Source organism: Oncorhynchus masou, chromosome 28, assembly GCF_036934945.1.
Source record: "Oncorhynchus masou masou isolate Uvic2021 chromosome 28, UVic_Omas_1.1, whole genome shotgun sequence".
In the NCBI taxonomy this organism is placed as follows: Eukaryota; Metazoa; Chordata; class Actinopteri; order Salmoniformes; family Salmonidae; genus Oncorhynchus; species Oncorhynchus masou.
In genome coordinates, this window is record NC_088239.1 from 21,027,132 (window position 1) to 21,051,106 (window position 23,975).

The following is a 23,975-nucleotide window of genomic DNA, read 5'->3' on the forward strand; positions in this document are numbered from 1 at the left end:
ATTTCGGCAGATCATTTTAGAGACAAAGGGTCCAGATTGTCTAGCCCGGCTGATTTGTAGGGGTCCAGATTTTGCAGCTTTCAGAACATCAGCTGACTGGATTTGGGAGGAGAAATGGGGAAGGCTTAGGCGAGTTGCTGTGGGGGGGTGCAGTGCTGTTGACCAGGGTAGGGGTAGCAAGGTGGAAAGCATGGCCAGCCGTAGGAAAATGCTTATTGAAATTCTCAATTATAGTGGATTTATCGGTAGTGACAGTGTTTCCTATCCTCAGTGCAGTGGGCAGCTGGAAGGAGGTGTTCTTATTCCCCAAGGACTTTATAGTGTCCCAGAACGTTTTTGAGTTTGTGTTGCAGGAAGCAAATTTCTGCTTGAAAAAGCTAGCCTTGGCTTTTCTAACTGCCTGTGTATATTGGTTTCTAGCTTCCCTGAAAAGTTGCATATAATGGGGGCTGTTTGATGCTAATGCAGAACGCCATAGGATGTTTTTGTGTTGGTTAAGGGCAGTCAGGTCTGGAGAGAACCCGGCACATTTAGTAACCTAAATGTGGAGTAAACTCAACTGAGGACTATTAGAGAAACAAGACTTTTAACCTGAAAATGTGCAGGATACCTCTTTCCTTGACTTCTGTTTTTTTTTAATACAGTGTTATGCTCATTCGAGTAGCACTCACAGGCCGTTTGGTGTACGTTGTTATTATATGTCAGAATTGCAACAAGATTTGTTCAAACCTAAAATGTTAGTCCATAATCGTAACACGTCTACATTTCACGCATGGCTTTTCTTACAATCCTAACAATATGTACGTTAAACCTTTTGGCAGCTATCTAGCTCCATAAAAAATTATCAGTCTTCTGTTATGAAATGGTGCCAATTGTGTACTGTCATTCAGTATGATGTATTTTACAGTTAGGGTTAAATATAGTAAATTGTTTATTTAGCTTACTATATTTAGAAAAGCATTTCAAGCCCTATTCTACCACTTCTGTTGAAAAGGGGAAAACATGTTTTTTTAAAGTTATTTGTACTTTGTTAGGTGCCCTCATTTTAATATTTCTGGCAGTATAAATAAGCATTACTAGGTATTGTTTATGGCCATCATGATAAATAATTAATATTGTGTATGTCTATTTAGGCTGAAATCTTCATTTTGACATTACAATTACAGTTCTTTTAAGAAAGTGAAGTTGGCCTGCTGCTGTTTTTTTTTTAAATCGCTAGTTTCTACTTTTATGCTTGATTTTGGCAAAAAGAGTAAAAGCTTCTTCCTGAAAGGCAGGACGATGCTTCGTGGACATGGATAGGACAGACAAGAAACAGTGACCGTGATCTTTTCCAGCGCCCTTATTAAGATGCAGGTGCCTAACACCCTCAGAGTTAGAATGACTATTCTAACAATTTACACATTTTACTTCAAGGCAAATTGCATTTTTGTATTTGTGGAGTATACCATATTCGTGTTATATGTAAAATAAACCTTACTTAAGCAGTGAATGAGGTTTTATTAGCTTAGGAAGAAACAATCAAATACTTGGAAATAAAGATGCCATAAAATTCGAAATTTCTCCTGATTGTAAATGACGTATCTCTGAAAGTGGAACTTATATGCATGTATTGGAATTGTAGAGATTACCCAATTTGTCTATACATACTGCTGCAAAGAAAATATGTTGATGTACAGTTTATGAGCCCGTGTCTCGATCATCTTAATGAAAATGTGAGAGAAAGTGTTTGATTATCGCATACTATGGCAAAAAATGTATTCTCTTACTGTGGGCTTTAACTCATCTCCTACATTTAAAACGTGGATTGACTTTCTTCCTCGTGAAAAGCTCACCTGTGACCTCTAACAGAAAGCCCAGGTTTGATGGTCTCCACTACATTTCAAACTGGACAGAGTGAACGGGGTGACTAAGGAAGTGTAGGTATACATGTAAGGTGCTGTGAAACTAATTTGCTAGTTGTCTCTGCTAAAACTGGAAATATTTAATGCAATTACTGATAGTGCTGCTTTTGCAAAAAATTAAACTTTTGTATTTTGTCTGCCAGTGACCGTGGATTGTTGTTTTTTTTTCAATTTAAAATTATCTATCCAATAGCCTGTTATGTTACAAAATATGGGCAGTAGTAATTCAACAATACACTTGAATTTGAGCAAGAGTGAATTCAGTTTGGATAAATGTTTAACCATATTCTATTAGACCATGTTTGATTGTCCTTAAATTGCATTGTTTTAAATAAAAATCCCTTGTCCAAAAAGTGTGGCTTAACCAGTCACCATTGATGCCCAATAAGGAAAACATATCTGCCCTGTGAATTTGAAATGGGGGGTAATTTGCATATTCAAATGTTTTGGAGCATCATCTTGAAATGCACACAGGACTGACTGTCAAACAAGGACTAATGATAATATCGAAGAAAATGAACACATTGGGTGAAATTCTCCTTTATAATACACATGGTTTAAGCACCTACAATCACAAAACAATCCTGAAAAGTTATACAAAGTGAATTGTCCCATTTAGCCTAAATCACCATTCTTCATCCTGCATTGTGGTTTTAGGATTCCATTTGTGATCCTATCTTCTGAAAGCTGCAGGCGAAGAACAATGTTGATTAGCTAACGATGCATAATCACTGCACTCCAAGTCATTGTAAAATGGTCTAACATTGAGAATCAATTGAATACAAAATTTAACATAAAATAAATCACTGATGGACTGACAATGAGTACTGTTAAATGCAATGCACACAATTTGATTGTCAGATTAGTAGTAGTTCAATTAACGTTTACATGCTTTGCAAGAAAAACGAGTTCCCTAATAATCCTGTTTACATGGACACTTCTGAAATCAGGCTACTGATCATCAAGGATATCAACCACCCGAGCCATGGCCTGTACGCCCCCATATCATCCAGAGGGTGAGGTCAGTACAGGAGCAGCAAAGCTGTGACCGAGAGGCTGAAAAACAGCCATCACTAGCCGGCCTCCACCCAGTACCCTGCCCTGAACAGTCACTGTCACAAGCCGGCTACCACCTGGTAACTCAACTCTACACTTTTGAGACTGCTGCCCTATATACATAGACATGGAACACTGGCCACTTTAATAGTGTTTACATGCTGTTTTACTAATTTCATATGTATATACTGTATACTAGTCCATGCCACTGACATTGCTTGTCCTAATATTTCTTAATTGCATTTTTTTTTACTTTTAGATGGGTGTGAATTTTTAGATACTACTGCGCTGTTGGAGCTAGGAACACAAGCATTTCACTACTGCGCTGTTGGAGATAGGAACACAAGCATTTCACTACTGCGCTGTTGGAGCTAGGAACACAAGCATTTCACTACTGCGTGTATACTAGTCCATGCCACTGACATTGCTTGTCCTAATATTTCTTAATTGCATTTTTTTTTACTTTTAGATGGGTGTGAATTTTTAGATACTACTGCGCTGTTGGAGCTAGGAACACAAGCATTTCACTACTGCGCTGTTGGAGCTAGGAACACAAGCATTTCACTACTGCGCTGTTGGAGCTAGGAACACAAGCATTTCACTACTGCGCTGTTGGAGCTAAGAACACAAGCATTTCACTACACCTGCAATATCTTCAAAATATGTGTATGCAACTAATAAAACATGTTTTAATTTGACGGCACTCTGATAAATGAATAAAATAACCAACCAAAATAAACGCTCTACCACAGCGTCCATGTTATTTTTGGGAAGCATATTTGAATCGGAGTTCGGACAGGGGCGGCAGGGTAGCCTAGTGGTTAGAGCGTTGGACTAGTAACCGAAAGGTTGCAAGTTCGAATCCCCGAGCTGACAAGGTACAAATCTGTCGTTCTGCCCCTGAACAGGCAGTTAACCCACTGTTCCTAGGCCGTCATTGAAAATAAGAATTTGTTCTTAACTGACTTGCCTAGTAAAATAAAGGTAAAAAAATATAACATTTGTATGTGAAAACTACTTCTAAAACACATGCATTCAATTGTTCCAAACACTTCACTCGCACTAAAGAGGGAAGCTCGCTCAGCACATGCGCAGATCAAATACACCGCTGGACCGCCGATTAAGGTGTTTATGTGTCTTAATATTTAGAAAGATTGTTTTCATCGGTGTATGCTTACTTTGTTTTTGACTGTACGCATATTAAGATAAGCAGAGTAAGGTGTTTACATGACTATTGCATAATCTGCCTACTGCCATAATCAGATTAATATCAAATTAATACTGTGCATGTATACATATTCAATGATGTCAACAAAACTCAGGCTCACCTTTTCTTTTAGTTCTCTTCTTCATTAGTTTCTTCTTCTTCTTCTTGGGCCCCGGGTTATCCGTGTCCTGGAGGGAGGCACAGAGAATGTTTATATCAACACTTTCATATATTAATAACATAACACAGCAGTGGAGAATAAATCTGAAGTGTGCCCATTATTCCTGGGACCACCTGTATGTAAAATATTATGCAAGCATAAGTCGCTTTGGATAAAAGCAGCTGCGAAATGGCATATATATCTTATATGATCAATCACTGCATGTCAGCAAGGAGTGTGACCTGTAGAAGACTGGTGTGTATAAATGTGTCCAACTCACCTGTCCCTCTCCGCCCGTCAGGGCTGTGATGTCACTGAACCGTGTGATGCCACTCAGCTGACCAGACATTCCCAGCATTCCTCTCTTTTTAGCACTTCTCTCATTTCGGGGCACTTGCAGACGCACCATCATCGACTCCTCAAAGTTTTTCCTAGAGGAAGAAAATAAATACATGAAGGGACTCCCTCCAAATGAGAGAGCTCAAACTACTGTAGTACTAGACAGTTAAATGAGTCACAAATCAATAATCTAATTGATGATTGTGTGATCAATGTGTCTGATGATGACAGCACAGACCTGTGCAGCTGCTCTCGGCTCTGTCTATCTGTCTGGAAGTCCCTGTGCTCGCGGATCTCCTCGGGAGCGTCGCTGTACTGCTGCCGGAGTTCCTGGATCACAGAGCTGCGGAGGGCGGCACGCCTCTGCTTGTCCGCCAGCTCCTTCTTTTTGTCTGCATCGGTCAGGTCTCCCTCTGTTGATCAAGTAAAGAGGTCTTATATATCACAGCCATGGTTTTGTAAAATCATCCATCACAGAAATAAGACAGCTTTGGGTGCATTTTTAATGGGGGGGGATGTGTACATACGATTCAACAGAGAGGAAGATTAAAAAAAACAACTTATATTTGACATTACCATAGTGCATTGGGGCAATCTTGGGGGGAACATATTTCTTGCCACTAGATGGCACTTTTTTCTCAGCGCCTCCAGCCTTCTCTCCACCATCTTCATCCCCCGAGTCTTCTGATTCACTTAGCTATGGAATTTTTTTTTTAAATTAAAAGACATTCATAAGCTGTTGTGCAAACCAGATTTCTTTCTGTGATAGGGAACAAAGAACACAATGAATAATAATAACATAATTAAGCAATAAGGCCCGAGGGGATGTGGTATATGGCCAACATACCGTGGCTTAGGGCCGCTCTTATGCACAATGCAGAATGCCTGGATACAGCACTTAGCAGTGGTATATTGGCCATATACCACAAACCCCCAAGGTGCCTTAATGCTATTATGAACTGGTTACCAACGTAATTAGAACAGTAACAATACATATTTTGTCAAACCTGTGGTATATGGTCTGATATACCACGCACGGCTGTCAGCCAATCAGCATTCAGGGCTCAAACCACCTCGTTTATTATGTCTGATATACCACGACTTTCAGCCAATCAGCATCCAGGAGTCAAACTACCCGGTTTATAATTGTATTCATCTAGACCGAGGGATGCCAAGAGATGAGAAGTGCTTACTTTGCTAACAAGGTTATCCGGATTGGGACGGAACTGCAATGGGTCATTTTCCCCTACAAAATATAAAATAAACAATTTACAATACAATCAAGGAATGTATATCACATGCATTCTGATTAGTACATACATTTTTCATAACAATTAAAGACTTGCTTCCTTTCCTCAATATCACATCTCACCTAAGCTCCCAGTCACTGCTGTGCGCACCAATTTATCAATCTGATATCTCAGTTTCTGGTCCAGAGGGCGCATCTTCTCTAAAACCTAGTAGAGCAACACAATAGTTAGAATATAGCAACAGAGGTCCAAGATGGCATTCATGAGCCCAAACAAGACCAAGAAGACTATGCAAAAAGTCAACAGTAATTTGAATTTGGGATGATGAAAATGGGAGAGGTTGCACATGCACAGCCCCACACACTGAGTGGTACAACATGTAGCGATCAGCAATGAAGGGCATCTTACTGTTCTGACGGTGACCAGTCTGTGAAGGGCGCCACTGTCTTTCACACTAACACCCTCTGATTTAAGACTGATCAGGTGAGTGACATCTTGCAGGTAAAACAGCAGCAGCTGATATCTAAGGTCAAGGAAAGATAAACCCTACAAGAGAGTGGGGAATGTACATTTGCATAAAGCATTTGAGTGAGACAATGCTTCCTGTTTATGTGAACTCTCAACGGCCATATGTGTGAATCCTATTATAGTACTTACCTTGGATGTTTGGAATTTTCCACCTTGGACCCTCTTTAACAAATCTCGAACCTGCCCTGTAACTGACGCCACCTAGGATTGAATGTGTACAGACAGACCTTAAACATCTGAGTGACTGGTAATAGATCTCAGTAACTAGTAATAGATATGACTTATAAACAACACTACCGTAGCTATGTCACATCATTAGCAAGGAAGCTACAGAAGACAAACAGCCGGCTGAATTCTAACTACGGACCGTACACCAGATAATGTGATATAAGCAAAGATTTTTGGTATCAATTACTGGACGTTACTGGTTTGCCTATACAAAACGTTGTCATAGATTTTTCAACTGAATCTTCTAAAATGTATATGTGCCCAGTTTCAGGTGGTTCTAAAATAAATAAAAATGTTTGCTCCATGAAGTGTACGCAGACATCTTGTCAATTTTAAATCTCTCATTGATCGAGACAGGGGAGTGTCATCATGACATGCAGCACTTTGGGGTGGACCCACCTGCCTCACTCAATGAGAGAAGATTTGAAATATACAAGATGGCGGTGTACACATTGTTGGATTATTTCTTGAAGCAAAATGTTCATTTTAATAATGGAGCCTTTTCGAAATGTAAAAGAAACACCTGCAACTGGTCACAGACATTTTAGACGTTTAGTATAGGTCGTTTGGCATAGGCAAACCTGTAACGTTAACGCTCAGTAATGGATGCCACAAATCTTTGGTTATATCTCATTATCTGGTGTCAAATCTGTAGCTAGCTGTATTCTGAACCTAACCTGTTCAGTAAGAATGTTCAACAGCCGCACAGCATTGGGGCCATCACTGTCAATCAAATCCTGAAAGAAAATAGCAAATCAAAATATTACAATAAGTACTGCTTTCGAAGTTGGTAAGCCCAGACAAACACTGTCCCATAGTTAACTAGTACAGCTAACGTTAGCTAGCTACAGGATTTAGCTAACGTTACTGGCTAAGCTAATTTGTTAGCTATGTAACTAGCTATGGCCCTGTGTGAAATGGCTGGATAATTGCGGTGTGTTCAATCATGAGATATTGCAGCAATAAGGTTAATAATTTTGCAACGTTTAAAAAGATATCCAAAATCTTGACATAAAACGAAAAACATAAAGCTCAACTCACGTTTTCGCTATAGGAAGCCGCCATTTTGATTGAAAGTTGCGTGTACGGAAATTGCTATGGGACAGTGGAATCGCAAGAAAGAGTTTCGTAATTCGTATCACGCTGACTCCATATCCAAAGAATGATGGAAAATGCACTTGTGCAAAATGCCCATGGTGAATAAAACTTAAACAACTAACACAACATAATAACCTCATATTTTGGGTTATGGACGAGTGCTGCCCCATGTACAGTGCCTTCGGGAAGTATTCAGACCCCTTGACTTTTTCCACATTTTGTTACATTACAGCCTTATTCTAAAATTGATTAAATTGTTTTTACCCCTCATCAATCTACACACGTTAAACCATAATGACAAAGCAAAAACATATTTTACATTTTTTTGTGCTAATTTATTAAAAATTAAAAATGATATCACATTTACATAGGTATTCAGACCTTTTACTCTGTACTTTGTTGAAGCACCTTTGACAGCAATTACAGCAGCAAGTCTTGGGGTAAAAACCTATTTCCGCTTTGTCGTTATGGGGTATCTTGTGTGGATTGCTGAGGATTGTTAGTTATTAAATAAGGTTTAGAATAAGGCTGTAACGTAACAAAATTTGAAAAAACTCAAGGGGTCTGAATATTTGAAGGCACTGTATATAGTCATTGAACACTGGTCACTTTAACAAGGTTTACATACTGTTTTACCCACTTTATATTTATATACTGTATTGTAGTCATGGCTCATCCTATACAACTATATCTAGACTCTGATATTGCTCTTCTGATATTTCAAATATTTGTAAACTTTTTGGATCATGTGTGTATTGTTACTGTGTTGCTAGATATTGCTGCACTATTGGAGCTAGAAACATAAGCATTTCGCTGCACCTGCAAAAACATGTCAGCAAGATCTTTAAACAGGTCAACACTCACAAAGCCGCGGGGCCAGATGGATTACCAGGACGTGTACTCAAAGCATGCGTGGACCAACTGGCAATTGTCTTCACTGACATGTTCAACCTCTCCCTGACTGAGTCTGTAAGACCTACATGTTTCAAGCAGACCACCATAGTACCTGTGCCCAAGGAAGTGAAGGTAACCTGCCTAAATGATTACCACCACGTAGCACTCATGTCAGTAGCCATGAAGTGCTTTGAAAGGCTGGTCATGGCTCACATCAACAGAATCCTCCCGGATACCCTATACTCACTCCAATTCGCATACCGCCCCAACAGATCCACAGATGACACAGTCTCAATCGCACTCCACACTGCCCTTTCCCACCTGGACAAAAGGAACACCTATGTGAGAATGCTGTTCATTGACTACAGCTCAGCATTCAACACCATAGTGCCAACGAAGCTCATCACTAAGCTAAGGACTCTGGGACTAAACACCTCCCTCTGCAACTGGACACTGGACTTCCTGACGGGACACACCCAGGTGGGAAGGGTAGGCAACAACACGTCTGCCACGCTGATCCTCAACACTGGGGCCCCTTAGGGGTGTGTACTCCCTGTTCACCCACGACTGCAGGGACAAACACGACTCCAACACCATCATTAAGTTTGCTGATGACACAACAGTGGTAGGCCTGATCACCGACAACGATGAGACTGCCTATAGGGAGGAGGTCAAAGAACTGGCAGTGTGGTGCCAGGACAACAACCTCTCCCTCAATGTGAGCAAGACAAAGGAACTGATCGTGGACTACACGAAAAGGCGGGCAGAACAGGCCCCCATTAACATCAACTGGGCTGTAGTGGAGTGGGTCGAGAGTTTCAAGTGTCCACATCACCAACGATCTATCATGATCCAAACACATCAAGACAGTCGTGAAGAGGGCACTACAAAACCTTTTCACCCTCAGGAGACTGAAAATATTTGGAATGGGTCCCCAGATCCTCAAAAAGTTCTACAGCTGCACCATCGAGAGCATCCTGACCGGGTGCATCACTGCCTGGTATGGCAACTGCTCGGCATCTGACCGTAAGCCTCTACAGAGGGTAGTGTGTACGGCACAGTACATCACAGGGGCCAAGCTTCCTGCAATCCAGGATCTATATAATAGGCGGTGGCAGAGGAAAGCCCATAAAATTGTCAGAGACTCCAGTCACCCAATACATAGACTGTTTTCTCTGCTACCGCACGGCAAGCGGCACCGGAGCGCCAAGTCTAGGACCAGAAGGGTCCTTAACAGCTTCTATCCCCAAGCCATAAGACTGCTGAACAACTAATCAAGTGGCCACCGTATTTACACTAACCCCCCCCCCCCCCCGTTTTCTACTCTGCTGCTACTCGCTGTTTACTATCTATGCACAGTCACTTCACCCCTACCTACGTGTACAAATTACTTCTAACCTGTACCCCCTGCACACTGACTCGGTACCGGTACCCCTGTATATAGCCTCGTTATTGTTGTTGTTATTGTGTTACTTTTCATTCTTTTTTACTTTAGTTTATTTGGTAAATATTTTCTTAACTCTGCACTGTTGGTTAAGGGCTTGTAAGTAAGCATTTCACAGTAAGGTCTACACTTGTCGTATTCGGCGCATGTGACAAATAAAGTTTGATTTGATATATGTGTCAACGACCAATAAACTTAGATTTGATTTGGTAAGGGTATAATGTATACTTATACACTGAGCGTACAAACATTAAGAACACCTTCCTAATATTGAGTTACACCCCCTTTTGCCCTCAGAACAGCCTCAATTCGTCGGGCATGGACTCTACAAGGTGTCCAATGTGTTCCACAGGGATGCTGTCCCATGTTGACTCCAATGCTTCCCAGTTGTGTCAAGTAGGCTGGATGTCCTTTGGGTGGTGGACCATTCTTGATACACACAGGAAACTGGTGAGTGTGAAAAACCCAGCAGCATTGCAGTTCTTTACACAGTCATACCGGTGCGCCTGGCACTTGCTACCCTACCTCATTCAAAAGCATTTAAATATTTTGTCTTGCCCATCCACCCTCCGAATGGTACATTCAAAATTATTTTCTCAATCGTATCAAAGCTTAAAAATCCTTCTTTAACTGGTCTCCTCCCCTTCATCTACACTGATTAAAGTGGATTTAACAAGTGACCTCAACAAGGGTTCATAGCTTTCACCTGATCAGTCTATGTCATGGAAAGAGCAGGGTTCCTAATGTTTTGAACATTCATTGTGCATAACACATACTGTATATCCACACAAATACAGTATGCATAAAGTATGCATACCCCTTGACTTATGACACATTTTGTTGTGTTACAGCCTGAATTTAAAAAACATTCTCACCCATCTACACACAATACCCCATAATGACAAGGAAAACATGTTTTTAGAAATTGTTGCAATTTTGTACACTGGTGTAGTATAAGACCGATAATGTTGTAGGCGATGTACTTCTATAGATAAGACAGTTGAGATGTACTAAGTTCATGCAGCATTTATAGGTTATATTCTTAAATAATTAATGGTTATATATTATTGACCATAGAACAGCATTACATTTTTTTCTGATTGCTGAGGCACTATCTTTGAAACTATTGGCTATTTTTGCAAAACTCTACACACTAACCACAAAATTTTACACCAAACCAGTAAAACATTATACATCTCTTGCAAAGCAACCAATTCTTGCAAAACTCTTCAAACCCTTTTTAAAAAATTGTGTTTTTGCCTCAATACAGTACACACAAACTATCATTTGAATAAGCACACGAAGCACCAACTACGCACTGACAGTATAAATGAAAAGCACTTGTGGCTTTTGCTTGTTCTGTGTGCAGGGCATAGCAGTTTGCAATCAAGTTGTACCATACATGTAGTAAACACACATACACACAGGAATCCAAATGTGTAAAGTCTGGATGTGTATTCCCGAATATAACACACCATCAATAAAAATAAGGGGGAAAAGTGTTTTTGTTTTTCCTCAAAATGTTCCAACACTCCTCAAACAAAAAAAGCGGAGTAGAAGAAAACAAAAACATTTGTGCTAGAAAAAAGAAGAACAGAAAAAAATTAGGCTACATCTCGCATTCTTTGTGGGTCTGGCCATAAAACTTCATCCACATCACATGCGATGTTGTCTTGAGCTAGGCAGCGTGGAAAGTATCGCCTGGAGTGCCGTACCCAGGCCTGGCATGATCCCTGATCCATGTCTCCACAAGCCTCATCCATTGCCTGTAGAAGGAGATGCGTTGGTGGGGCTGGCGAACATACACGTTCCGACGCCATGCAGAGAATCATTATTCAATAGGATTCAAGAACGGAGAGTTTTGGGGGAGATTGAGCGCAGTGAAAAGTGGGTGACTTGTGAACCAATTGCGTACCACAGCAGCCCGGTGGAAACTAATATTGTCCCAGATGATAACGTACCTGGGCTGCTCTGGCCCCTGGTCATTAGGGATTCGTCTGTTGTGGAGGGTTTCCAGAAATTTTATAATGGGTGCAGTGTTGTATGGGCCTAGGTTTGCATGATGGTGAAGGACGCCGTTTTGACTAATAGCCGCACACGTTGTTATGTTGTCACCACGTTGTCCCGGGACTCTGATGATGGCACGGTGCCCGATGATATTTTTGCCACCGCCCCTTGTTTTTTGCCAGGTTGAAACCTGCCTGTCCACATATATTAGCTCATGATGCACTGCATCTGCTTCTAGCTCCATGACTCTCTCAAAGAGACAAAACAAAACAATGTAGCACAGTAGGAAAAGACAGGGATCAGTCAATATGATGTAGCACAATACACTTCCAGATCCAGTACCAATGATAGGATTGCATAGCTTACCTGCACATATTCATATATCAGCTGTTTTACACGTCCTAATTATTTTGTGTTTCAGTAGACTAGAGACGTTTTGGAATATGGTGTTATCTCATTTTGAAATATCCGGATGATACCTGCAACAGTATAGCGGCTCAGATTTGGTTGAACCTGTTGCCCAGCCTCCCTCATGCTCATCCCATGGTTGACAACATGGTCAACCACAGTCGCTCTGATTTCATCAGTTAATGTGTTCCTGACTCCCCTTCATCTTCCTCTTCCCTGTCCTCTCCTTCTCCCCGTCCTACTTCACCTCTTCCTTCCCCTCCTCCTCTTACTTCTTCACCTCCTCGTCCTCCTCTAGTTCTCACCCATTGCCCTTGAAAAGGCAGTTAACCCACTGTTCCCAGGCTGTCATTGAAAATAAGAATTTGTTCTTATTAACTGACTTGCCTAGTTAAATAAAGTTAAATAAAAATACAATCTTACTCTCTGTCCGATATTGGCCTCCATTGTTGTCCAAACCAAATGTTTACCTGTGGCCTATTTATAGTGCTCAAGCTCCGATTTGTAAGTGAACTCATTATCTAAAAGTGTTTAAACATCTGTCAATGTGGAAAAGCAATTGGTGAAATAGTGTATCAATATAGAGACCAATGTTTACAATTTTGCTAGAAGTGTGTTTTTAAATTGCAATATGAGTGTACAGCAGAGAACATCCATTCAGTTTGGCACACTTGGTAAATGCATTGGCTACAAGTTTTAATGGTTTCAGAGATAGTACTTCAAGAATCACTGTTAAGTGTTTAAGCATTCAGAAAAAACTGTAAATAAATATCCCAGAATGTTTCTTTAAAGATGCCCATGTACAGCCACATATACATTTTTTAAATGTAAAAAACCCCCAATAATGTCAGGATGTGATCCTAAAAAAGGAGAAGTAAATTAAAGGCAAGAAACAAGGCGATAAGAAAAAACAAGCCCATGGGTGATGAGAGAGAGAGAGAGAGAGAGAGAGAGAGAGCGCGAGAGCGAGAGAGAGGTGGTGTTTAACTTAGAGGAAGTGATGGTGTGATAATCAGATGAGTACCTGTCTTTACAGTGTTTATAAGCAGAACATTGAGGGAGGAACTCACAAAATAGAAAAGGCAGTACGGCGATAAACAAATTCAGAGGTAAGTCAGTCATTATCCTGGTGGGAAATACTCATAATATATTGAAATGCGTACATAACCGACAGTTATGTACTGTAGGCTACGTGTCGTTTAAAAAGAGAATTTCATCATAGATGGAAATAAATCTTGACAATGTTAGTACTAGAATGTTGTTATACAATTTAAAACACTACAATAGGCCTATAGTTATCATGTAATTAATTAACAATGGACGTGATAATGAATGTGTGTGAACATTACTATAATGTGTCTGAATCCCTAACAGATGTCTCAGTGTTCTGTGATTCAAGAGTATAGCCCTCCAGTTTCTGCCACATTCACAACCTTCGGTCAGACTCCCACCCACGCTTCTACAACCGTGGCCTTGAACCCTGACCCATCGACCCCGGCACCCTTTACCAATGATATGACTCAGATGGACGGGATTCCATACAGCCAGTCGATGGGGGCTCAGGGATTGGTCAGGACGGGCAGTAACAGAATGACAGAGCAGATGATGGGATTGTCATACCTGTCCTACGCACCTTGTCACAACACACCTTCCACAGAGAATGTCGGTCAGCAGAGTCACATACTGCAACAGGTATATGGATACGCTGCTTGGGTTCTGTGTTCATGAGAATGCATAATGTTGCAGTTAACATGTAGTTCAATGTTACGTTTTTTTCTTCTTGCATCCATTTAGTCTTTTTCAATTTCAAAGTTATCTCTTCCTTCCAAACCCTCTACATCCCTCCTCCCTGTTCTACAGGATTTTTCTCCCTTCCTCCTCCCCCTTCCTCCCGGCCCCCTGCGAAGCCCCCTGCAGAAGAGAGGCCTGACCAAGGACACCATGGAGTATCGACTGCGGCGGGAGAGGAACAATATTGCCGTGAGGAAGAGCCGAGACAAGGCCAGGCGGCGCATACAGCTCACCCACCAAAGGGCTCTGCAGCTGCATGAGGAGAACCACCGGCTGCAGATTCTCATAGGGCAACTCACACATGAATTGGACACTCTCAAACACATCTTGTCACAGCGTCACCTACAGCCCAGGGGTGAGAATGCAGCCAGGGAAGAGGGCTGTTGAGTGTGTTGGGAATGTTGTAGAGAATGACAGGAACTATGTGTGGTTCTGTATGAAAATATGCTCTTTTGTTACATTGGTGGAAATTGTACATTGTTATAAAACAGTCACGTAAGTGCTTTCATCTGGGAGTATCCCAAATGTTGATATAATGCAGGGTTAGTGCCTAAGTCAACAAAGGCTGTGAGTCAAAGAACACAAAGTTCAAGTACTTTAAAAGCCTTTTGTCTTTGGTTAGATGACATAGATTTCAGCACACTTTCTACCTCCTCTACCTTTTCTCTGAAATTACATGGCAAGAATGATTACCCAATCTGATTACCCAATAACTTTTATGGTTTCAAAAAGATTCATTGAATTAAGCACCACTAAGAATAAGGCAGTTGTCAAGAAATGTTAGATATCAGGCAAAAGTTATGTCATTGTGCAATTCAAACATTTTTTAATAAAAAATATTTTATAGCTCTTTCTCAACTGTCTATGTTAGCTGACTTACAGTAAAATCAAGTTACAAAAAGGGACCAAAATAGTATTTTGGGAACAACACTAAACATTTGTGACCACTACTGCTTTAAATGACAATTAGTAAATGAATCCAGGCATATGCCATTTCTCATTTTAGCTGATAATATAACATAACGCACCTCAATATAATGATAATTCCACTTTAGCCCAATCTCCTCAATGTGATTGTATTGCATCTAAAATGGCTATAGTAATGGCTATGCCTAAACCCAGTTATCCAGTGAAGTATTTTATGTAAGGGCACATATAGAGATGCCCCCCTTCACTCTGTTCACAAAGGCCGTTAAAAACAAACACAATGACATGGTCGTTTTATGGGTAGAAAGCTGGGCCAGCCTTTGTGGGACGGGTAATATTTCAACACAGCACAGGACAGAAAACCAAAAAAGATAGCATCAGCACACAGGAGTGAGCCTTCCTGTGGCAGCGATTGCAGTCAAGGGACAGATAGATAGGAAAACATTTTTGGGGGCCACATATCTTTGATAAAGTACCATGATATGTGCTCACAGTCTTTCTTTTTTCTTTACCTCTAGGAAATGTTGTGTTTGTTAAACAGGGAGTAAGACAATGCATAGTTAGCTGTATACTGATGCTGGTGCATGCAATGGCTATGAGAGTGCATGTGTGTGTTGAAATTACCCTCAATGTCTCTGTGGGGCAATCTGTGGTCCCAGGACTGCTGCAATGTCTCCACAGAATGAGGAAAGACAGTATTTCACTTCATCCCAAGTTACTCAACAGCAAGCATGTTAGAAAAAGATATATAAACCCACAACTAGAAAATAAATGGAGGGGGTATTTTGCAACAGGAAATTAACAGACGATTTTCAAACACTTATTGTCATATTGAACATCATAGACAAAGCTTAAAGGGGCAATCTGGGTTTGGCACATCCATTTCTTGACTTTTAAATGAATGAAATAGCCATTGATTATTGAATAATTTCAGGTATAATCGCCACATGAACTAAGTTAAACTGTCGTACCCCATCAAGCAGTTTTCTGATTGATTGTTTTCTGATTGAACCCCGCCATAAACCTGTTTTAATACCGTTTGTCATTGTCGTTGTAGTTTTAAACCAGGATTTTTATCACACGGTTTTGGTGTATTGACAGTCTACATTGGTGTCAGAATTGGGATGGCTCCACAGCACATCCATCAAAAACGACTTGTTAGAAGACACTTGTTAGAATGTAGCGGGGGACATGCTTTCCCAAAGGAACGGGGTAATTAGGCGACATAGTGAACACACCTCTTCAAGAGGTTCAGACCTCTTAAGCCCTGTTTATACCTGGTTCGAACATGCATCCTTTGTCCTGATCTTGTTTATATTCTGATTGTGCCCACATTTTCAGACAGGTGTAGACGATTAAAAGATGCACATCTAATCATATGACTAAGGCCCAGTACATCACTGGGGCCGAACTCCCTGCCACCCATGACCTCTACTATGTCAGAGGAAGGCCCCAAAACTGTTTTTTAAATCTTTATTTAACCAGGCAAGTCAGATAAGAACAAATTCTTATTTTCAATGACAGCCTAAGAACAGTGGGTTAACTGATTTGTACCTTGTCAGCTCAGGGATTTGAACTTGCAACCTTTCGGTTACTAGTCCAACGCTCTAACCACTAGGCTACCCTACTGTTCTCTCTGCAAATGCAGGGCAAGTGGCACCGAAGTGCCAAGTCTGTGACTTAAAAGGCACCTGAACAGCTTCTATCCCCAAGCCACAAGACTGCTGAACAGTTAATCAAATGGCTACCCAGACTATTGACATTGACCCCCTTTATTATTTATTTATCTTAATTATTTTGCACTGGCTCTATGCACACTCACTAGACTCTATCCATACTACACTGACACACACACACACACACACACACACACACACACACACACACACACACACACACACACACACACACACACACACACACACACACACACACACACACACACACACACACACACACACACACACACACACACACACACACACACACACACACACACACACACTGCTGCTACTCTGTTTGTTATATATCCCGATTGCCTAGTCACTTTTCTTTTCAGTTGTCCCCAACACACTCACCTTAAATCTTAACACTGAACCATTAACACCTGTAGCCAATGCATTTACCAAGTGTGCCAAACTGAATGCACGTTCTCTGGTTAACACTCAGTTTGTAATTTTATAACACATGTTTGCAAAGCTGTAAACACAACTCAATGCTTTACACTCAGTTTGAAATGTAATAACACACTTCTAGCAAAACTGTAGAGAGTAAGAAGGGTGAGAACTAGAGGAGGACGAGGAGGACGAGGAAGACGAGGACAAAGAAGTGAATAAGTAAGAGAACGAGGAGGAGGAGAAGGAAGAGGTGAGGTAGGTCACGGAGAAGGAGAGGACGGGGAAGAGGAAGCGGAAGGGGAGTCAGGAACACAATAACTGATGAAATCAGAGTGACTGTGGTTGACCATGTTGTCAACCATGGCATGACGGAGGCTGGACAATGGGTTCACCCAAATCTGAGCCGCTATACTGTTGCAGGTATAATCCGGATACTTCGAAACATGGTCGACTGTTCACCCACATTGTAAATATGGTCATTGCAAATAACTGCATCAGACTCAGACAACTGCTGGACCACATAATGACAGATAACACCATATTCCAAAATGTCAACAGAGTGAGTCTCTCTGCACTGTCTCGTCTACTGAAACACAATTCAATTAGTATGAGGCAGCTGTACAGAGGCCCTTTCAAAAGAAACTCAGACCGTGTAAAACAACTGAGATACGAATATGTGCAGGTAAGCTATACTATCCTATCATTAGTACTGGATCTGGAAGTGTATTGTGCTACATCATATTGACTGATCCCTGTCTTTTCCTACTGTCTCTTTGACAGAGTCATGGAACTAGAAGCAGATGCAGTGCATCATGAGCTAATATATGTGGACGAGGCAGGTTTCAACCTTGCAAAAACAAGGGACGTGGCAGAAATATCATCAGACACGTGCCATCATCAACATCCCGGGACAAAGTGGTGGCAACAACAGACCCACAAAGAATGCGAGATGTAGCCTAATTTGTGTCTGTTCTTTTTTTTCCTAGCACAAATGTTTTTGTTTTCTTCTACTCCGCTTTAGTTGTTTGAGGAGTGTTGGAACATTTTGAGGAAAAAAAAACTTTCCCCCCTTATTTGTATTGATGGTGTGTTATATTCGGGAATACACATCCATACTTTACACATTTGGATACCTGTGTGTATGTGTGTTTACTACATGTATAACACAACTTGATTGCAAACTGCTATGCCCTGCACACAGAACAAGCAAAAGCCACAAATATTTTTCATTTATACTATCAGTGCGTAGTTGGTGCTTCATGTGCTTATTCAAATGATAGTTTGTGTATACTGTATTGATGCAAAAACACACTTTTTTTAAAGAGTTTGAAGAGTTTTGCAAGAATTGTTTGCTTTGAAAGAGATGTATAATGCTTTGCTGGTTTGGTTAAGGTTTGGTTAAGGTGTGTAGAGTTTTGCAAAAATATCCTAGTTTCAACTACAATGCTACAGCAATCAGAAAAAACTGTAAAGACTGTTTGCAATTTTGATCTCTTAATTAACAAGTGTATCATTTTTCTTTAGGCTCCCCTAATTGTATATGTATATATATATTTTTAAATTACATTATAATATACATTTTTTTAAATTATGAAATATTAGATCAATTTATTTCAGAATAATTTTGTTAAACCCCTTCACAGAAACCACTTTATGTCACCAAATGTTTTCCAACATTTTGAAGATATTTTTGGACAATTTAGTGTATTGTTTTTATTTTATTTTACCCCTTTTTCCCACCAATTTCGTGATTACAATCTTGTCTCATCGCCGCAACTCCCCAACGGTCTCGGGAGAGGCAAAGGTCGAGTCACGCGTCCTCCCGGAACATGAAGCCGTGCTTCTTAACACCCGCTCGCTTAACCCAGAAGCCAGCTTCACCAATGTGTCAGAGGAAACACTGTTCAACTGATGACCAGAGTCAGCCTGCAGGTGCCAGGCCCGCCACAAGGAATCGCTAGAGCGCGATGAGCCAAGTAAAGCCGCCCCGGCCAAACACTCCCCTAACCCGGATGATGCTGGGCTAATTGTGCACCGCCCTATGAGACTCCCGGTCATGGTCGGTTGTGACACAGCCTAAGATTAAACCCCAGGTTGTAGTAATACCGCAACATTGCGACACAGTGCCTTAGACAGCTGCACCACTAGCGAGGGCCCTAATTTAGTGTATTTTCATCCAAATATCAGATTCAAATAATTTTCAGTTACCCCTCATCTTTACCAGTGACGACGTTTGGCGTGTTTCTCTGTTTAGATGTTGCTGACCCCTGCCAAATCTTAAAATGCCTGGATATGTATTTTACATAACAGCTAACCACATAATTATGTGATAGCAATCTGGTGTCCAATGGCACAGTTGATGATGTGGCACGCAACTATTAGTTGATGCATGCAAACATCTGAGCAGTGGACTACAACCAGTGTTACATTTAACCCTGCAGCCTGTTACAGAGTATGCAGGCCATGGAAGAACTGGGACATTTTAAGCATCCAGGAATAGTTTACAGATACTTGCGACATGGGGCCGTGCGTTATCATGCTGAAACATCAGGTGATGGCGGCAGATGAATGGCATGGTATCTCTATGGTTTCAAATTGACATTGATAAAATGCAGTTGTGTTCATTGTTCGAAGTTTATGCCTGCGCATACCATAAACCCACCGCCACCATGGGGCACTCTGCTTACAATGTTGACAACAGCAAACAGCTCGCCCATACAACACCATACACGTGGTCTGAGGCAGTGGTGGAAAAAGTACCAAATTGTCATACTTGAGTAAAAGTATAGATACTTTAATAGAAAATGACTCAAGTAAAATTGAAAGTCATCCAGAAAAATCCTACTTGAGTAAAAGTCGAAAAAGATTGGGTTTTAAATATACGTAAGTATCAAAAGTAAATGTAATTGCTAAAATATACTTAAGTATCAAAAGTAAAAGAATAAATCATTTCAAAATCCTTATATTGCAACACAAACTCAAAAAAGTTCTGGGACATTGTAAAGTCCATGGAGAATAATAGCACCTCCTCCCAGCTGCCCACTGCACTGAGGATAGGAAACAATGTCACCACTGATAAATCCACTATAATTGAGAATTTCAAAAAGCATTTCTCTATGGCTGGCCATGCTTTCCACATGGCTACCCCTACCCCGGTTAACAGCACTGCACCCCCCACAGCAACTCGCCTAAGCCTTCCCCATTTCTCCTTCTGCCAAATCCAGTCAACTGATGTCCTCAAAGAGCGGCAAAATCTGGACCCCCACAAATCAGCCGGGCTAGACAATTTGGACCCTTTCTTTCTAAAATTATCTGCCGAAATTGTTGCAACCCCTATTACTAGCCTGTTCAACCTCTCTTTTGTGTCGTCAGAAATTCTCAAAGATTGGACAGCAGCTGCGGTCATCCCCCTCTTCAAAGGGGGGGACACTCTAGACCCAAACTGCTATAGACCTATATCTATCCTACCCTGCCTTTCTAAGGTCTTCGAAAGCCAAGTTATCAAACAGATCAACAACCATTTTGAATCCCACCGTACCTTCTCTGCTATGCAATCTGGTTTCAGAGCTGGTCATGGGTGCACCTCAGTCACGCTCAAGGTCCTAAACTATATCTTAACCGCTATCGATAAGAAACAATACTGTGCAGCCGTATTCATTGACTTGGCCAAGGCTTTCGACTCTGTCAATCACCCCATCCTCATAGGCAGAGTCAACAGCCTTGGTTTCTCAAATGATTGCATCGCCTGGTTCACCAGCTACGACAGAGTTCTTCGACAGAGTTCAGTGTGTCAAATCTGAGGGCCTGTTGTCCGGGCCTCTGGTAGTCTCTATGGGGGTGCCACAGGGTTCAATTCTTGGGCCGATTCTCGTCTCTGTATACATCAATGATGTCGCTCTTGCTGCTGGCGAGTCTCTGATCCACAGACAACACCATTATGTATACTTCTGGCCCTTCTTTGGACACTGTGTTAACAAACCTCCAGACGAGCTTCAATGCCATACAACTCTCCTTCCTTGGCCTCCAACTGCTCTTAAATACAAGTAAAACTAAATGCATGCTAAATAAATGCATATCCTTCCTGTTTGGCCCTGTCCGGGGGTGTCCTCGGGTGGGGCCACAGTGTCTCCTGACCCCTCCTGTCTCAGCCTTCAGTATTTATGCTGCAGTAGTTTATGTGTCGGGGGGCTGGGGTCAGTTTGTTATATCTGGAGTACTTCTCCTGTCCAATTCGGTGTCCTGTGTGAATCTAAGTGTGCGTTCTCTAATTCTCTCCTTCTCTCTCTCGGAGGACCTGAGCCCTAGGACCATGCCCCAGGACTACCTGACATGATGACTCCTTGCTGTCCCCAGTCCACCTGGCCGTGCTGCTGCTCCAGTTTCAACTGAACCGCGGCCCTAGGACCATGCCCCAGGACTACTTGACATGATGACTCCTTGCTGTCCCCAGTCCACCTGGCCGTGCTGCTGCTCCAGTTTCAACTGTTCTGCCTTATTATTATTCGACCATGCTGGTCATTTATGAACATTTGAACATCTTGGCCATGTTCTGTTATAATCTCTACCCGGCACAGCCAGAAGAGGACTGGCCACCCCACATAGCCTGGTTCCTCTCTAGGTTTCTTCCTAGGTTTTGGCTTTTCTAGGGAGTTTTTCCTAGCCACCGTGCTTCTACACCTGCATTGCTTGCTGTTTGGGGTTTTAGGCTGGGTTTCTGTACAGCACTTTGAGATATCAGCTGATGTACGAAGGGCTATATAAATAAATTTGATTTGATTTGATTTTGATTTTGATGCTCTTCAACCGATCGCTACCTGCACCTGCCCGCCCGTCCAGCATCACTACTCTGGACGGTTCTGACATAGAATATGTCGACAACTACAAATACCTAGGTGTCTGGTTAGACTGTAAACTCTCCTTCCAGACTCACATAAAACATCTCCAATCCAAAGTTAAATCTAAAATTGGCTTCCTATTTCGCAACAAAGCATCCTTCACCCATGCTGCCAAACATACCCTCGTAAAACTGACCATCTTACCGATACTCGACTTTGGCGATGTCATTTACAAAATAGCCTCCAACACCCTACTCAACAAATTGGATGCAGTCTATCACAGTGCCATATGTTTTGTCACCAAAGCCCCATATACAGTGGGGCAAAAAAGTATTTAGTCAGCCACCAATTGTGCAAGTTCTTCCACTTAAAAAGATGAGAGAGGCCTGTAATTTTCATCATAGGTACACTTCAACTATGACAGGCAAAATGAGGGGAAAAAAATCCAGAAAATCACATTGTAGGAGTTTAAATGAATTTATTTGCAAATTATGGTGGAAAATAAGTATTTGGTCACCTATAAACAAGCAAGATTTCTGGCTCTCACAGACCTGTAACTTCTTCTTTAAGAGGAAGTAATCTCTGTTATAATCTCCACCCGGCACAGTTATGTTCTGTTATAATCTCCACCCGGCACAGCTAGAAGAGGACTGGCCACCCCACATAGCCTGGTTCCTCTCTAGGTTTCTTCCTAGGTTTTGGCCTTTCTAGGGAGTTTTTCCTAGCCACCGTGCTTCTACACCTGCATTGTTTGCTGTTTGGGGTTTTAGGCTGGGTTTCTGTACAGCACTTTGAGATATCAACTGATGTATGAAGGGCTATATAAATACATTTGATTTGAGGCTCCTCTGTCCTCCACTCGTTACCTGTATTAATGGCACCTGTTTGAACTTGTTATCAGTTTAAAAGACACCTGTCCACAACCTCAAACAGTCACACTCAGAACTCCACTATTGCCAAGACCAAAGAGCTGTCAAAGGACACCAGAAACAAAATTGTAGACCTGCACCTGGGAAGACTGAATCTGCAATAGGTAAGCAGCTTGGTTTGAAGAAATCAACTGGGGGAGCAATTATTAGGAAATGGAAGACATACAAGACCACTGTTAATCTCCCTCGATCTGGGGCTAAACGCAAGATCTCACCCCGTGGGGTCAAAATGATCACAAGAACGGTAAGCAAAAATCCCAGAACCACACGGGAGGACCTAGTGAATGACCTGCAGAGAGCTGGGACCAAATTAACAAAGCCTACCATCAGTAACACACTACACCGCCAGGGACTCAAATCCTGCAGTGCCAGACGTGTCCCCCTGCTTAAGCCAGTACATGTCCAGGCCCGTCTGAAGTTTGCTAGAGAGCATTTGGATGATCCAAAAGAAGATTGGGAGAATGTCATATGGTCAGATGAAACCAAAATAGTAATTTTTGGTAAAAACTCAACTCGTCGTGTTTGGAGGACAAAGAATGCTGAGTTGCATCCAAAGAACACCATGCCTACTGTGAAGCATGGGGGTGGAAACATCATGCTTTGGGGCTATTTTTCTGCAAAGGGACCAGGACGACTGATCCGTGTAAAGGAAAGAATGAATGGGGCCATGTATCGTGAGATTTTGAGTGAAAACCTCCTTCCATCAGCAAGGGCATTGAAGATGAAATGTGGCTGGGTCTTTCAGCATGACAATGATCCCAAACACACCGCCCGGGCAATGAAGGAGTGGCTTCGTAAGAAGCATTTCAAGGTCCTGGAGTGGCCGAGCCAGTCTCCAGATCTCAACCCCATA

At 41.6% G+C, this 23,975-nt stretch overlaps 2 protein-coding genes across 2 annotated transcripts; one reads left to right on the forward strand and one right to left on the reverse strand.

The window, feature by feature from the left end:
• Positions 1–2,428: 2,428 nt before the first annotated feature.
• ngdn (neuroguidin, EIF4E binding protein) lies at positions 2,429–7,783 on the reverse strand. The gene is made up of 11 exons (XM_064941560.1): positions 7,714–7,783; positions 7,350–7,409; positions 6,574–6,645; positions 6,325–6,462; positions 6,039–6,123; positions 5,860–5,912; positions 5,243–5,363; positions 4,905–5,079; positions 4,608–4,758; positions 4,289–4,355; positions 2,429–2,591 (listed from the first exon to the last, which is right to left on the reverse strand). The coding sequence occupies exons 1-11, from the start codon at positions 7,735–7,737 to the stop codon at positions 2,578–2,580; spliced, it is 960 nt and encodes a 319-aa protein (XP_064797632.1). The 5' UTR covers positions 7,738–7,783; the 3' UTR covers positions 2,429–2,577.
• Positions 7,784–13,524: 5,741 nt separating this feature from the next.
• On the forward strand, positions 13,525–15,167 carry cebp1 (CCAAT/enhancer binding protein (C/EBP) 1). The gene is made up of 3 exons (XM_064943712.1): positions 13,525–13,632; positions 13,898–14,215; positions 14,384–15,167. The coding sequence occupies exons 2-3, from the start codon at positions 13,898–13,900 to the stop codon at positions 14,699–14,701; spliced, it is 636 nt and encodes a 211-aa protein (XP_064799784.1). The 5' UTR covers positions 13,525–13,632; the 3' UTR covers positions 14,702–15,167.
• Positions 15,168–23,975: the final 8,808 nt, after the last annotated feature.